Source organism: Acinonyx jubatus, chromosome E1 (assembly GCF_027475565.1).
Source record: "Acinonyx jubatus isolate Ajub_Pintada_27869175 chromosome E1, VMU_Ajub_asm_v1.0, whole genome shotgun sequence".
NCBI lineage: Eukaryota > Metazoa > Chordata > Mammalia > Carnivora > Felidae > Acinonyx > Acinonyx jubatus.
Genome location: NC_069397.1, coordinates 12,934,105 through 12,951,686, shown reverse-complemented (window position 1 = coordinate 12,951,686; position 17,582 = coordinate 12,934,105). Strand labels below are relative to the sequence as shown.

At 45.3% G+C, this 17,582-nt stretch overlaps 1 protein-coding gene across 2 annotated transcripts in view; it reads right to left on the bottom strand.

Annotated features, from left to right (window-relative positions):
- ITGAE (integrin subunit alpha E) overlaps positions 1–17,582 on the bottom strand; it is a 72,995-nt gene that overhangs the window by 51,717 nt on the left and 3,696 nt on the right. Inside the window, exon 1 of one of the 2 annotated variants that reach the window (XM_015085640.3) lies at positions 11,080–11,742. The exons of the other annotated variant lie outside the window; for it this stretch is intronic. Within the exon in view, the coding sequence (XP_014941126.3) occupies positions 11,080–11,113 (34 nt within the window). The 5' untranslated portion in view covers positions 11,114–11,742. Of the gene's footprint in view, positions 1–11,079; positions 11,743–17,582 lie in introns of those variants that run through there. 2 annotated transcript variants of the gene reach the window in all.

The window sequence follows — 17,582 nt, the reverse complement described above, 5'->3', positions numbered from 1 at the left end:
CAAAAAGAAAACTATAATAACTTGAACTTCTCAGAAATCAAGCAATGCACGTCTGCATAAGTCAAAAATGAAATGGCCATGGATATTTTTTAGTGATAATTAAGATATGACAAATCAAAACTTGTGGGAAACAGTTAAGGCAGTGCTCAGAGGAAATGTGCAGCCTTAAGTGCCAATGTTAAAAAAGACAAAAAGCTAAAATCAATGATCTAAGCTTCCATCTCAAAAAGGTAAAAGAATAGTAAATCAAACCCAAAGAAAGCACAGGAATAAAGATATGAGTATGTATCAATGAAATAGAAAACTAACTTAGAGTAGAGAAATCAACAAAGCAAAAGTTTACTTTTAAAAAAGCTTAATGAAACTGATAAACTCTTAGCAACACTGTCAAGAAAAAAAGAGAGAACACACAAGTTACCAACATGAAGGAAAAAGAAGCCATCAGAATAGATCCTAAGACATTAAGAAATAATGAGGATAGTATACACAACTTTATGCCACTATACTTCACAATTTTGTTGAAATAGACAAATTCCTTGAGATAAAGATTTTCCACAACTGATGAAAGAAATGCAAGCTGAATAATCTTGTATCAAAAAAAGTAAATCCCATTATTAAAAATCTTAGGAAGAATTCCAACCCAGATAGCTTCACTGTGAACTCTTCCAAACATTTACAGAAGAAATGCCAAACTTACACAAACTATTCCAAAGAACAGAATTGAAGGAATACTTTCCAATCATTTTACAGGACCAGAATAACATTGATATATGTTTTAAACGTTTATTTATTTATTTATTTTGAGTGAGGACAGAGAGAGAATCCCAAGCAGACTCTGCACTCTCAGTGCAGAGCCTGACACGGGGCTCGATCCCACAAACTGTGAGATCATGACCTGAGCCAAAATCAAGAGTCGGATGCTTAACCGACTGAGCCACCCAGGTGCCCTAACATTGATATTAAAACCTGACAAGAGCAAAGACTTAAAAAACAAACAAACAAAAATCAGAAAAAGTCTGACAGGAGCCGTACAAGGAAGGACAATTGATGATCTCTCTTGAACACAGATGTAGGAATCCTAAACAAAATATTAGCAAATTAAATCCGGTGACATATAAAAATCATAATACATCACAACCAAGTGGAGTTTTTTCAGGAATGCAAGGGTGGTTTGACATTTGATAATAATTTATTTCTTTTTCACATTAACAGGAAAAAAATCATATGATCATTATGATAGAAGCAAGAAAAAGGCATTTGATAAAATCCAATACTGCTCTGTGATTTAAAAAAATCATAGTAAACCAGAATAGAAGGAATTTATATAATCTGATCAAGAATATCCACAAAAAACCCTCAGCAAACATCACTCTTATTGGTGTGTTATTAAAATCTTTCCCTAAAATCAGGATTGAGACAGGGATGACTACTCTCACCACTTTTACTCAACATTTTACTGGAGGACTTAGAGCAGTGAGAAAAGGGGGGAAAAATGGAGCATAGAGATTAAAAAGGGAAAAATTAAAACTGTCATTATTGGCAGGTGAAACTATTAAGTACACTGAGAATTCCAACAGATCTACAAACACTGAGAATTAACAAGAGCCTTTTTAGCAAGGTTACTGGATACAGAGGCAATATATGAAGAACCACTGTACTTCTATACACTATCAATGATCAAATAAAGAGTGAACAATTTTTAAAGATGTCATTAACAAAAGATAGAAATATCAAATGCTTAAAAATAAGTCTACTTAAAGATATGTAAAACCTCCATGCTGAAAACTATAAAAGATTAGGAGATATTAAAGATGTAGATGTATGGAGGAATAGATCATGTTCATGAAGTTAAGACTCAATAATTGTTGTCAGTTACCACTCTATTGATCTATAGCTTCAATAGAATCCTAATCAAAATCTCAGCAAATTATTGGGGGGGGAGGGGGGTGTGTTAACAAGCCAATTAAAAATGTATATGAAATTGCACAAGGCAAGAATAGTCTGGCACTCTTAAGGGAGAATAACAAACTTGTAGGACTCGATAACATTACACTATTATTCATCAAGACATTACAAAGTTATAGTCAAGACAGAATTATACTAGCACCAGACAGGCAGATAGACCAGTGGAACAGAGAGTACAAACACATATGATCACCTGTTTTATGACAAAAGTGACAGTGAAGAACAGAGAGGAAAGAATGATCTTTTAAATAAAAGGTGCTGGGTCACTGGGATATCAATATTGAAAAAAATTAATCTTGACTATTCTCACACGATCACACACACACAAAAGTTCTTGATGGGCTGAAATGTGGATTTAGATAGACTGTATATCTAAATGTGAAAAATGAAACAATAAAGTTTTTAAGGGAAAATGAAGGACCCTGGGGTAGACAAATATTTTTTTCAACAGGACACAAAACACACTAATGTAAAGGAAATAACTGATAGACAGATCTTCATTAAACTTAAGAACTTCTGTTTATCAAAAGACACCATTAAGGGAATAAAGAGGCAAGACAGAGTGAGAAGAGATATTTGCAACACAAATATCTGACAAAAGACTATCAGAATATGCATAAGATTCCTATAGATCAATAAGGAAAATGCATGTAAGCTAACAGAAAGACGTTTCACAAGAGATTATCCAATGGCTAGTAATCAAATGAAAAGGCACTCATTAGACTTCAGAGAAAGGCAAATTAGAACCACCATATAATACCACCACACAACTACCAAAATGGCTAAATGAAAAAAAACAAAACAAAACAAAACAAAAAAACCAATACCAAGTGTTGACACTGATTGGGAGCAACTAGAACTCTGCTGATAAGAATGGAAGTCAGTACAACCCCTTTAGGAAACCATTTGGAAGCATCAACTCAAGTTGAGCATAAACTGAATAGTCACCAATGGAATACTCTACAGCAGTGAAAATAACCTACAACAAGGTGGCTGCATTTCAAAAAACACAGTGTTGGGTGAAAGACTAGGAACAAACCAGATCGTATCGTATAATTCCACTTATACAAAGTTGAAAACAGGCAAACTAATCTATGCTATTGAAAGTTAGGAGAGTGTTACCCTTGGGGGTAAGGTAATGAATGACTGGAGGGAGTGATAAAGGGTATTTCTGGGCTGTTATTCATACTCTGTTTCTTGAAATGGGTGTTAGTGGCATGGATTTGGTTTAGTTTGGAAATTCACTAATCTGAATTTGTCCATTTTATTGTGTAATTCAAAAAAGTTTACATAAAAAAATAATCGCAAGTTTCTGAAACACACTGAATATATAAACATTCTATACGTTAATAATAATATTTTGGAGAGAGGGAAAAAAAACAAAAACAAAAATTTTAAAACTGCATTGGTTAGCATTGGAAGTAATGAGGGCAACCATCCCTTTACTCTGAAAATTGTTTACTAAAAGGAAAATATTAAGTAGTTTTCTTGTCTTTCCTATATAAATTGAATTTCAGGATCACCAAATAGTTCTAGTTGATGTGGGAAGAATAATAGAATCATAAAAACACAATTTGGCAAGCCATTATACAATAATTAATTCAGGCCATGACCATCAATGGATGAAACTACTAGAAGAAAGTTTGGTAGAAAACTTTACAATTAGACTGACACCACCTGAGCCCACCAGTCAATCTTAATGTCCCCAGGAATACTGGGTCCTCAGACATATGTCCCTCTGAGTGTGACACCACAGGAAGATTATAGGAGCCCTAGACTCTGTGTTCCTAACAAGCTCCCAAGTGATGCCCACGCTGCTGGTCCTCAGACCACATTTTGAGTAGCAAGTCTTTAAAATACTTTGGCAAAAGAAACAAAAAGGGGGGAGTGAGATAAATCCAGGAAGTATGTCACAACCCCCCGAAAGTTTTAGAGTGTGCTTGCCAAAACAGTTAAACCTGAATTTAATGAAGTCATTGCCACCAACATCCAGGTTTTGGGAAATTCAGGGGATAGAATGACAAACTGCACCAAAAGGAGGAAACACACAAACCCTGAATGAAGGTGTTCTATAAGAAAAGTGACCAAGATCTGCAGTAAAGGAAAGACTTCAAAAAGACACACAAACCAAAAAATTGGCAAGGGGGCCACTCTAGACTAAGAGAGGCACAGCAACCAAATGTAATGTGGACCTCGTTTGGATCTTGACTTGAACAAACTTATTGTTGATAAAAAGATAAACGGAGACAGGAAGATTTGAATGTGGACTGGGCATTAGATAATACCTCAAAATTATTTTTAACTTTGTTAGGTGATTAAAAAAACATTGTGGCTATGTGAGAAAATAACCACACAGCTCAGAAACCTGCACTGAAGTACTTAGGGGTGAAACGACACAATGGTTTTTTGGGTTTGCCTTAAAATAATGTTTCGGAAACATTAAAGTGCTAGTGAATCACCCAAGTTTCTTATTAAAATACAGATTCTGATTCAGTGGATCAGGAGTGGGACTGAGAGCCTCGTCTAATGAGATCCTCGTGATGCCAGACTGCTGGTCACAACACCAAGTTTGAGCAGCACAGCTTTAAAGGAAACCAAAAGGGATAGTGAAATAATGCAGCCAGTGCGACGGTCTATCTGGGCGATGGTATATTGAGTTTGTGACTGTTATTTCCTCTGCTTTTGTACATGCTTCAAATTTTGTTCAAAAGTCACCTTCCAGAGGCTCAAGTAGGTGGCACAATGTGAGAGGGCAGTGTTTGAGCTCTCCTTTCTCAATTCCCAGGCCCTCTCCCTGAACCCGCACAAAGCAGCCACCTGTACTTTATTTCGTTCCCTTTATACCTCGGCCTTGCCCAGAATGATTTGTGGCAACTCATAAAAGTATACAATGCATTAAGATAAAACTTATTTTGGGGCGCCTGGGTGGCTCAGTCGGTTAAGCGTCCAACTTCGGCTCAGGTCATGATCTCACGGTTCGTGGGTTCGAGCCCCACATCGGGCTCTGTGCTGACAGCTCAGAGCCTGGAGCCTGCTTCAGATTCTGTGTCTCCCTCTCTCTGACCCTCCCCCGTTCATGCTCTGTCTCTCTCTGTCTCAAAAATAAATAAACGTTAAAAAAAATTAAAAAAAAAAGATAAAACTTATTTTAAAATAAGGAGGCAGGCAAAAGGAAGGAAAATGACAGAAAAAGCGGGGTGAACATGGAAGGGCACAATTAAACCAGGAAGGAGGCTAACAGCTAACCTGTGTGTCAGCAAGTACTAGCACTTTCTGTGGTGAGCCCCACTTTGGGCTCTGAACACAGTACAGGTACACAGTGGGTGCCTCATAAAATGATTTCTTGAAAAACTGTATAAATGGATAAACTTCCTTGAAGCCAAAGTAAGGATGAAGATGATAAGCTATACTATTCACAGTGTCCACAAAATCAGAGGAAAAACTTCTCCCAGGGAAGCAGAAAAAAAAACAAAACAAAAAATTTCCCTGAGGATTCTCTTCATGAGACCACTGAATGAATGGGGGCAGAGTGGGGTTAAAAAAAACAACAGCAGCAGCAGTGAATGAACAAACCTACATCCCAAGTTACCCGCAGCTGTTATTCGTGTCCTCCCTGCCATCACCCAAAGTACAATGCATAAAACACGACCAGACCGCAAGCTGTTCCCTGTCTGGGGGCCATGGATCACTTTGAGATAGGGATGAGAGCATCAGAGCCTTCCCCACCCACCCAACTGTATCTATGCCCAAGTCTTACCTCTGCTCTACTCCGAGGTGATATCCTGCCTTGCCATCTTCACCATTCAACTCCTCCAAGAGGCCTTCCTGACCTCCAGACCCCTATCTGGGCCCTCTGTACCCCCTGCAAACCTTCGATCACAAACTGAAACTCTCCTGCTTATCTCCTTGTTTATTTATTGCCTGTGACTCTTTCTCCCACCACCGGTGAGCCCCTCTGAGGGCAAAGACTGGGCGTCAGCCTTGTTCATCATGTCATCCCAGGGCCTGGTAGGTGGCCTACACCTAGTGCGTGCTAGATGAGTGAACAGGGCTCACAGGCACCTCTGTAGCCAACCCATGGATCCTCAAGGGTTCTAGATCAAGACCCTACGTGGGGAATGGGGAGCACTGTTCTCCATGAATACAGGAGGATTGGGCTCAGGCTCCTTGGCTCATTTTACACCAAGCCCTGTGTTTGTTGGTCAGGCAGGTTAGGGTAAGCAAACTGAGTAGGAGAGAATTAAAAAGTAAGAACGAGCAGCTTCTTCTTGCAAGGAGTGATTAGGAGGCTTTCTTTCCCGTTTTACCGTGTAACTGATAGACATGGTTTGAAACCCCTGAGGTAAGTCCAGTCTCCTCACCTGGGCATCTGCGGCATCTCCCTGCCCAGCCCAGTGCCCCTTCTGCCAGGTCTGCTCTCCAGCCGCTTCAAGCTCCTCTACACCTCACTCCCTGAACACCATCCCCATACCTCCTACCTCTGGGCCTTTGCACAAGCAGTTCCCTCTGCCCGCATGTCTTCCTTGCTCTCACCTCTGTCCTGTCTTTGGGGACCTGCTCAGGTACTAATCCAGATCCTCAGCCAGAGTAACTCACTGGTCCCTGAGCCCCCACCACATCCCGCAGTGTCTCTGTCTGGCTCTGACTAAATCCTGTCTAGGTCAGAGTGATCTGTGATTAAGTCTGTCTCCCCCCAAAATGTGACCTAATCTGAGTCATCCATGACAACCCCCTAACCACAAAGCCCAGTTCAGCACAGGGCCGGGCCCAGAAGAGGTGTCCTGGAACTGTCAGAGTAGGTCAGAGATTCCTGTTCCCCACCCCACCCCTGGCCCCATTTTTGCTGTTCTCAACTGAGGGATCGTGGAGCAAGAACCCTGAGGGGTGGCAAAGGGGAGGAGACCAATCACAGCTACCCTCCCGGAGCACCTGATTCCTTCCAGGCACCACACTGGGTGCTGAGGCTCAGAGAAGTTGAATGATTTGCTTGTGGCCCATCAGCAGATTGAATACTTGTGTCTAGGGCCCAGGTCTGCCTAATTCCAAAGGCTTTAGTAAAAGCTGGAGGCACTGAGGGGTTGGTAAACAGACAAGAGGGTCACAAATGGTCCCAGAAGCTGGGCACAGCTCCCAGCTGTGCCAGCAGCTCACTGAGCCTGGGCAGAGCTCTGGGTTAGATAGTTGGTAATGAGGTCAGCGAGAACCTCCTGTGCAGGCACAGTGGCACGAGAACGTGTGTGGAGGGCAGCACCATATTCACTGAGCTTTCCCAGTTACCAGCACCCACCCTGAGAGCTGGCTGGTGCCTAGGATCTGCCAGCCGTAGGCCACCTTGCTAGAGCAGACTCCCTCCAGGCCCCTGGCATTTTACTTTTGCTTGGGCTGTCCCTAGATCGGGCAACTGCTTCCTTTCCTACTGAAACAGAAAAAATAGCATGGGTCCCAGAGGGAGACGGTCCTGGGTTCAAATCTTGCTTTGCCACCGAGTTACTTAAGGACCTTGGGCTTGTCACCTCACCTGCTTCCCCATCTGTGATAGAGGGCTGTGCTGTGCAGAGCAAATAGGGCAATGCCTGCCCAGTGTCTGACACACCGGAGGCCCAGTGTGGGTGCTGACGTCAGCGTAAAGCCACAAGGGAGGGCCTGTCATGCTCCCTCTGAGCCTTACCCTCCATCTCAAGCCCCTCTTGTGTGCTGTCAGACATGAGAGCCCAGCCAAACCAGTGTCTGTCACCACACTACCCACAAGGCTGCCTCCCCTGAGCTGTCTCCAGCCACATAGGCCTGCTGAGTCAGAATAAGACCCTCCCTCCATCCTGTCAGCCAGCATTGCTTCCCCCCCAACCATCTATCTTCCCCCAACACACTGGGCATTTTAAATACACATTCTCACGGCACTAGTCTCTGTTGAGCAAACTCAGGCCCAAGGGGAATGGTTTGCCCAAGTTTATACTAGGAGCTGGCTGTAGAACTGGGACTAGAGTCAGGTGTCCTGACCCGCCACTCAGAACACCCAGAAGGGCCTTGGGGAAGCTCTTGCCTCAGAGCCACCTGCAAGGTGCCTGTCCCACAGAGGAGCTCACCTTCAACCCACCCACCCACACCAGTCTTTCACACAGGAGCCTCATCGTCTCGCCTTTCTCCAGGACTCCACCTCCCAACGTGCAAGTCTCACTGTTGCCACCCTGCTCAAGATCTGCTGTGGCTTCCCGTTCCCCTCTGGGTGAGGTCTAAGCTCCCTTAGCCTGGTACTCTGGCCCTCCACACTGCCCACCAGCACCCTGGACCTCTCCAGCCTGACTGCCCCACATGCCCCCCATATATACCCTATAAGCCGACCTCCCAGCCAACGTTGGAGACATCTGGTTCCCAAGTGGCCTACAGTCCACACCTGGCTTGTCCACAAACACCGCACTTCGCAGATGTTTTTCCTCTGCTTGCAATGCCCTTTACCCATCCCCCACGCGGGAGACCTGAAGGAATCCTCAATGGATCTGCTGGCTGGGGCTAGAGGTTTCTCTGTGTGTGAGTGCAGCCGACTTTCTCTTCACACAGGGGACCCAGGACAGGGATTGGTACACGCTCACCCCCAGGGCTCAGCATGTTCTGGCTGGGGGTAGGGGGTGCAGGATAGACAATGTCAGAGCAGACAGCCTTCTGCTCTCACTCAAGCCTTGCCCTGCATCTTCCTGAACAGACTCCTCACACTCCCCATCTTTGTCCATACTGTTTCTACGCAGAAACACCCCCCGCCTCACTCCAGCACTCTATACTTGCCAAAGACCTCCTCCATCCTCAGGGCCACATTGGACACCACGGTCCCCCATCCCTAACAACCAAGGTTTGTCATTATATAATTGCACACAAATATAGGGGTGTTCCTGGGGCAGAACCAGGACTGACACCTTCCCACCCCCCCCACAAGGGCCCAGCAGGGCCACAGGCCTCAGCCTGAAGTTGGTGCAACAGCACAGCGGGCCCTAGACTTCTGGCTCCTTCTTCACCATTGTAAGGTGACCTGGGGAAGAGAAGTTAAGTGGCTGGGGTCACAGAATGACTCAAGTGTAAAAACTAACCTGGGGATAGCAGGCTGCATGGTAGCAGGATGAGATGGGGCTAGGGGTGTGGGTATGGGTGGCTCCAGCATCACAGTGTGTCTGTGTATCTGTTCCTGACTAGAAAACTCTTTGATAACTGATATTATCTCATCTGCTCCCACAGATGAGAAGTGGACACCACTGTGGGTGGCTTGGGAAGGGTGGAAGGTCAGGGTCAGGCGAGGAACAGTCTGGATTCTCTCCAGCCTAGAGAGGCCCAGCCTGGAGTCATTCAAGGCCCTGGACCTGGAGTCATAGTCTGAGGGGTCCCTCCCACCTTCGCTGCATCTCCTTGTCACTTTCTCAGACTCTCCCCAGCCCTTAAGACTCAGCACCAGTCTCACCTCCTCCAGGAAGCTCTTCAGGATTGGTCCATCCCTCCATCCCACCTCACAGCTCAGAGCAGAACTGTCACAGCTTTATTTCTCCCACTCAGACTGGAGCCGTTGGGGCCTTGCTCTTACACCCTTTCCTTAGCTTAGCCAAGCTGAGGGCTCAGTGACCTCATTGCAAGCCTGCTCCATCTTGCTCTCTGCTGTCCATTGGCCTGGGGACTGTCTAGGCCCCAGAAGGGCTTTGATAAATGTCTCCTGGATTGACATTACTGAAAAAGGTGCTGGGGCAATGGCTGGTCATGCCTTAGGCCACAGGAAACAGAGACTAGCAGGAGCCCCAAATGATGCCAGGGTTAGCATCCCAGGCCATGGGGTAGTCTAGAATTTGGGAGGCAGGACAGAGGGCTGAGCTTGAGCCCCATTTCTACTGGTACTTGCTTATAACCCCCGACAGTCACTGCACCTCTCTGGGACCCGGTCACCTCCTCCATTCTGAGAGGGGGGAGGACCAGAGTCTAGTCTAAGCATCTTTTTCAGACATACTTGGTGATGGGGCATCAAAGCCATATGCCATAAAAAGTGTGAGATTTTCTCCACACTATGTGACTGAAAATAAAGAGAAGTCTAAACTGTAAAATAAGGAAAAGGAAGTTCAACAAACTTTCGACCTTTTCATAATGACTATTTTGAACATCAAATATGAAAATGTGTCCAAAAATGTATGCTTTGCTGGTGCCCTACATGTTTGGCCTGCCTCCTGGTGACCTGGCCCCCGGCTAGATGCTAATTTTGAGTTCCCTCCAACAACGGATTCAGCTTTCTCAGACACTGTCTAGTACTCACTTGCTTGCCCCTGCCCATCCTTCAGGGAGAACTCAGGCTCCCAAGAGCCTTGAAACTGTATCTGCCTGATGTCCATCTCATTCTTCTGTCAAGTTTCTGCCCAATGCAGGAGACCCCTGGGGAAGCTTGTCCAGATCACTAGGCTGGACCACCCTGGCTTGATCTAAGCGGCCTCCAGGGGCTCGCTGACCATGTTGAATCTCAACCAAGGCCATCTGGGCAGTTGCCGGCTCATGGCTTAGCTTGCCCCAAGTGGTTTCCATGGTCTCCTAGAAATGGGACCCCCAATCCGGGAGAAAAGGAAGTGGCCCCCTCTGCCCACACACAGGTTCTCATACCGGCCCTAACATCAGAAACAGGAAGCAGACTCCCCCAGTACATTCGCCTTCTGCCACACAGACACCTGTCCCCGTCTCTCCTCCATGCTCACCTTCTCACAGGGCCCTCACCCTCCTCAGCTGAACCCGTCTGTGATGGAAGACGGTGCTCTACTGGGCAGGATGGGCATCATCAACCTCCATGTTCAGAACAAACTCACACAGACCCAGGGACCCGCCCATAAGGGGTGCTGTAGAGAGAAAGCCCAGGGCGGGGAGGGGAGGCTCGCTGGAGGAGGAACAAGGGCGGCAGAACTCTGGAATCTGAAGCCACAGGCTGTTGGCACCGTCAATAGCCTCAGAAGCCCTTCTGAGCAAGGCTGGGGATCCAGCAAGCAAGAGTACCTCCCTGAGGGATTCCCCACTTTCTCTGACTTCTGGCTCTGAGTGAGCCCCATTTAGACAGACAGGCTGTGCTGAGGGCACAGCAGTCTCTCAGGGCAGGGGGTGAGGCTGACTTACTGGTCATGTAGAGCAGAGTGTGGAAGAGCCACATCCTAGCTGGAGCAGAGGCAGCAGTGTGGACCTCGGCCTATTCAGCTTCCCCTCTTCAGCTTGGGTGGCCAGAAGGCGGGGTCAGAGACACACAAAAGCAAGGACCCACAAGCAGATAAGCACTTTAAAGTAGACACGGAGGTTCCCACTTGCACACAGCTAGCTGTGTGGCTTCCTCAGCAGTTGTGGGCTGGGTTCTGGAAGCTTAGAGACATTCGTCAGCCCTGCTCCATCAGGCACACTTCTGTGAACGATGAGCCCGAGGTTTGGCCTAGGAACATAGTTCTGGATGTCCTCATCAACAGATGTTTGAGTGTAGGAGTATTAACCTGGCCATTGTTTACCATTCATGTGTGTGAGAGTCCCAGTCCCCTCCCCTGTCCTAGTACCTACCACCAGATGCCTCAGCCCAACACCCAGCCTATGGTCCTTGGTGGTGTTTGCCTCAGCAGAGAGAATGAGGTCCCCTTCCCACTGCAAGTGCTCCCACAGCTAGAAACTGGGCTCTTGCACCTGGCTCCCACACTCAAGGCCCTGAGACTATGGAGGGCCTGGTAAGTTGAAAGACCCAATGCACTGACTGAAAACACTGGCTCAGTGAATTCAGCTTTGGCTACATTCTCTTTAAAACCTGACTATAGTACCATACTGTGGGGAGTAATTTAAAAGAGCTCTGAGGTGGGGTGCCTGGGTGGCTCAGTCGGTTAAGCATCCGACTCTCAGTTTCAGCTCAGGTCATAATCTCACGGTTTTGTGAGTTTGAGCCCCACATCAGGCTGTGCACTGATGGTGTGGAGCCTGCTTGGGATTCTCTCTCTCTCTCTCTCTCTCTCTCTCTCTCTCTCTCTCTCTCTCTCTCTTTCCCTCTCTCTCTCTGCCCCTCCCCTAGTCACGCTATCTCTGCGTCTCTCAAAATAAATAAACTTTGAAAGAAATAATAAAATAAAATAAATAAAATAAAATAAAATAAAATAAAATAAAATAAAATAAAATAAAATAAAACAAAACAGCTCTAAGGTACCAGGACAACAGATGAGGTAAAATTCCATGTCTTTCCAGCATACCTCTGATCCAATCCAGCACCCCAACTGCCAATAGTCTGCAACCATATTTAAAAGCTAACTTCACAATTTGTCAATTTTCCATGTGTGAGCACGTCTGTCGCTTAAGGAAGTGTCGCCTGCACCCCTACTTCCCAGATTGTTGAAAGTGCAGAGCATCGTCCAGCAGAACTATGATGTTCTAGATCTGCATTGTCCAACACAGCAGTCAAGAGCCACATGTGGCTACTAAGCCCTTGAAATGTTGCCAGTGCAACTGAGGAGCTGAATTTTTAATTTAATTTTAATTAAGTTACATTCAAAAAGGCAGGACATTCTGTCTCTCACATGTTTGCATCCCCGGGAAGAGCACTCGAGTGTTAATGTTAAGTGTTAAGGCAGACAAGGGTGTTGGCTTAATGACTATATAGATGAAAATCAATTTTATTTTGTTTCTCACACTGAAAGCTTACTTGGCCAAAGTCTTGTGGAGATCAATGACACTTAAAACATTTTTGCATTGTCTGCTTTGGTCTGACAAAATACCTACAACCTAATGCAATAGTTCCCCGATGCTATATGGTTGCTTGAACAGAGATTACAATGTATTCATTATTTGGCCTGCTAAAAAAGAAAAAGAAACAACAAAAAAAATGAAATTCTAGGTCTGATGCTCTGCCTGCCAGATCACAATGAAAACCATCCAAATTGGCTTAACCTTGTCACAGGTCAGAGGCCTGGCCGGTCTTCCTACCACCCCAGGGTTCAGTAACTCTCCCCCTATTCCACACTTGTTTGGAGTGCCAGGGGCACATGGCAGAGCCAGGAGAGGCTCCTCTCCCCACCGCTGGCCCAGAGCAGGCAGAGAGAGTAGCCTCAGGCCACGGAGTAGATCAGCAGTAGGGACAGGCTAGAACCCAGGACTGCAGCTTGCTCAAGATTTCTAAGAGCAGGACTTCATGTCTGGAGTGTAAACTTCAGGACACCTCAGGAGGCCAAGCCAAGGTGATGACCGGAGGAGGGTGGACAGGGCACAGGGCCACTTCTGCATCTTTGGAGACTCCTAGAATGCAGACTCATCCTGCATCCCTCAAAGATGCATTTATCCAAGCTTGGTGGTGTCAGCATGGCAGACTCCTAATCATGAGCACACAAAGGCCCTTCAAGCCCATTTGACAGTAACTGCTGTCCCCACACATAAAAACTTAAGATCCCAAACAAAGAGCCAGACTGTGCTGTACAATGCTTCCACTCACACAGCCTCATACAGGCTTTAGACAAATGTTAAGGGACCAACTTGAGGGACATTCCACAACATAACTGGACTGAACTCTTCAAAAACATCAATAGCCTAAGACAAAGGTTAAGAAATTGTTCCAGGTTAAAGAAGACTAAGGAGAGGACACAAAATGCAGTGTGATCCTGGATTGGATCCCAGAGCAGAAAAAAAAAAAAAAAAATGCTTTAAAAAACCTTATTGGGATAATTGGCAAAAGTGAAACATGAACTAAAGATTAGATATCACTGTACTGACCAGATAAAATTACGTATTTCCTGAATTTGATAACTATATCATGGTCATATGAGAGATTATCCTTATTCTTAGGAAATGTATACTAAAATATTTAGGGGTAAAGGGGCAGGATGTATGCAAATAATTCTCAAATAGTTCATGCTTTAGAGGTGGGGAGCTGTGGAGTGGGGGGAAGGTGGAAGGCACGGAGACAGAGGGGAGAAGGGAAAGAATGAATGATAAAATACGGCAAAATATTCTTTGTCCTACCCTCGAAACTTTTCTGTAATTTTGGAATTATTTCAAAATAAAGTCTTAAAGGTTAAGAGAATAGAGAAGATCTGTTCAGCAAGAGGTAAAAAAACTAACTGCTCTGCCTTGAGAGCGAGTCAAAAGCTCCTGATGTCTGCACTCACCAGTGGATGCGGGGCTGTTCCTCATAGCCTCTAGGCACAGGTTTCTAACTACCCATTGGCCTTCTTGAGTCCTGGGAAGCTAGGAAGAGGGAATTTGGAAGTGAGGACTTACTAAAATAGGACTGCAGTAGAGGACAGAGCTGGCAAAGGGAGCTAGGGGAAGTCTGAAGAGCAGTAGGAATCACTACCATTTGAGTGCTAAGGAGGGAGTGCCAGACTCAATGCCAAGGGCCTTCCACGCAAGGCCCTCAGCTTATCCTAGCAGCCACCCTACTTGGCTATCCTGATTTCCCAAATGAGGATGATGGATCGGAGAGGTTAAGTGACTTGCCCAAGGCCATATGGCTAGTATGTGGAGAGTTGGGACTCAAGACAGGTGTATTTCCTCCAGAGCCAGGACTCTGAACCACTACAACCCTATTACCCTCACATCCATTGGTCTAAATCCTTCCCAGTTTGTGAGCTTTTAAAAGCAGAGACCTCATTTCACAAACATATACTGGGTTTTTTGCATTACTGGGTGTCATGGACTAAATTGTGTACCACCCACCTCCCAGCTGCCAAATTCACATGTTGAAGCCATACGCCCCAATGTGAGTAAGTACATTCGAGATAGAGCCTAAAGATCCTAAAGGAGATAATTAAGGCCATAAAGATAGGGCCTTAATCAATAGGCTTAGTGGCCTTAGAAAAGGAAGAGAGATCTCTCTCTCCACGTGCATGTACCAAGGAAAGGCCATGTGAAGACACCATGTCTGTCTACAAGCCGAGAAGAGACCTCACCAGATCTTGACCTATGCTAGCATCCTGATCTTGGCTTTTCAGCCTCAAGACTGTGAGAAAATAAATTTCTGTTGTTTAAGCCACTCAGTCTATATTTTGTTATGGCAGCCCAACCTAATACAGTAGACTACCTCCTAAAAAAACCAAAACACTGAATGGTGTGTGTGTGTGTGTGTGTGTGTGTGTGTGTGTGTGTGTGTGTGTGTGTGTGTTGGGGAAGGTGGGCTTAATGGGGAGGGAGCATGGAAGAGGATCCTCTTGGTTTTCCCTGAGGGGTTGGTTTACGGACCAAGGGTCCAAGGACTTGGGCCTCTTGCTCGCCCCTACCTCCTTCCTGTTCAACTTAGGTTCCTAACGGTCTTTGGAAAACTAGAGCAAAGATCCTAGAACACAACATTAGCACTACAAGGAAACCAGGAGACAATCCCAGGTGAGCCCTTCATCTGACAGATAGAGAAACTGATATCCAGAGAGGTGAAGGGATTTGTTCAGTCTTTTCCAGTTTGTATGGGAGACAAAATGAGTCCCCAGGGCTTCAGGCCCAGCCTCTGGCACTCTATTTGACCCTCCCCAAAAGACACCCTACTTGAGCTAAAAGTGCTGCCTACTGCTCATAGGCCCTCTAATCCTTGCCAATGACAAGAGGGGATGTGTCACACAGGTAAACACACAACACCCAGGAAGGGACAGAAAGGTCATGTCTCCTCTCCTGCCAATGGTGTGGGCCTCCTGCCTTCACTAACTAACCTACACCAGTCAGGGGTGAGGGTGACAGACAACTGGAGATAACACAAAGTTTCAGCTACTGAAGAATCTGGTCATGCAGAGAGGGCCTCTAGAATTGCTCAAACAAAAACAGGTAAGAAGCCTAGGGCAGGTTAGTACCACCCATACTCTAGAGTTTTATTTATAGCACAGGAAAGTCCCACTTTAGTGCTCACAATCTGAAATAGGCTTTTGAGCCAGCATTTCCGTAAATGTTCCGAGGAACATCAAAGTCCTTTCAAATGTTCATAGAATTTCATTTTTAAAAAACGCTGCCATATTTTTTCTTCTAAGATTTATTTAATAAACATGTAAGAAAAGTTCTGGATTTCTGTTGGTCAGATTATGCAATAACAATCTGCCTTGAGGCAAGTGTGATTTTCTCAAAATTATCAAAAACATTCTGTACTTTTAGTTCTTAAAGGAAAAAAAATGGTTTAACTTCTCATTTGTTTCCCATTATATAAAGTTTAAAAGCAACTATTCATACACCAAATTTATTTGTGCAGTGATGAATTGATCCGTGAAGCCATGATCTGCTGTTAATATGAATCCAAACTGCCCACTAGCACTTCAGCATAACTCTCAGAATGCCCAGACTGAGAGGTGGAGGGCTGCTGGAGGCAAAAGAGCTACTGCCCGAAAAGGGGTTCCTCTTCACCTTCTCTGGACTGATGTCACTTTCCTCTCCAACAGGACCCACCTAAGACCTGGCTCAGCAATCCCTCTTTGGGGCCTCTCATCCACCGGCCAGCTTCCTTTCCTGCTCTCCTAGGGCAGATGAATGCTTTCTAAAAAATATCCTCCATGATTCTCTAACAAATTCTTTACACAGCAAGTAAGCTTCAGCTCAGATATGGCCAGATCATCAAAATTTGAATTTTATGGAGATCGAATTAATGAGGTTTTTTTTTCCTTATACAAGTACAGTTTATGCACTTCTGGATCATCTTCCTCTTTTTGAATCTGGTAGTCCTACCTAGAATTTGACCAGCTTGCAGACAAAGGAGCCAGAGCTGGGTTGTTACCGTAATTCACTCATTTACCAACCACTCTTTAAGTACTACTTACTCTGAACTGGCATGGTGGGAGGACACAGAGATAATAACATGAAGACACCTGCTCGTTAGGAGCTCACAGGCTAACAGGGAAAATAAAACATGAACATCAAGTATTGTGTGTACAGGGCAGAAAACAAGGACTAGCCTGTAATAGGACCCCAGGGCCTCAGAAAATGGAGCTGTTCCTGCAGCTGAAGGATTTATACACTCACCACATGTTTCCAGACGACCTACCAGGTGCCAGACATGTTCTAAGACTGGAGAAACCCCCATGAACAAACCAGACATGGTCTCTGCTCTCATGGAGCTTACAATCTAGCAAAAAAGACAAAGTAGGATCAGGGTATTACAATTCAGCATATAGGTATGCTGACTCGGGGCAGGGGGCGGGGACGGGTACAGAGATTTGGCATCATACACACATTTCACTTAGGCAAACACAATGGTATATTTTTCTGAAAAGTTAAAAAAAAAAGACAAGGAAAAAGGAAAACAATGTTAAGTCATTTGCGCCATTTCACCGGCACCTCCACTCACTGAACAGACCGGCTGGAGGGCCTAAGGCAAGCTTGTGCGCCTGCCGCTCCTTGTGGCCTGTTGCAGTTCCCAAGAGCCCTTTCAAAAGTGAGCTGCTTGCCTAAGTGTAAGTCCAACACCTAAAAATATGTGGGTATTTTTGCACAATATGGCCCTAATTGCAGGCCAACCATTTTATCTGGAGCTCAACCAAAGAAACTCTGATGTATTCCCACACAGGAAGGAACCAACTGTGCTGGATCTTTCGATGCTGGTTTTCAACATGGCACCTTACTCAGGGTTTCCAAGAGGAATTTTGGTTACACTCCATTTTTATCTTAGGTGTGACTGTATAACCCAACCGTGGAAGGAGCCG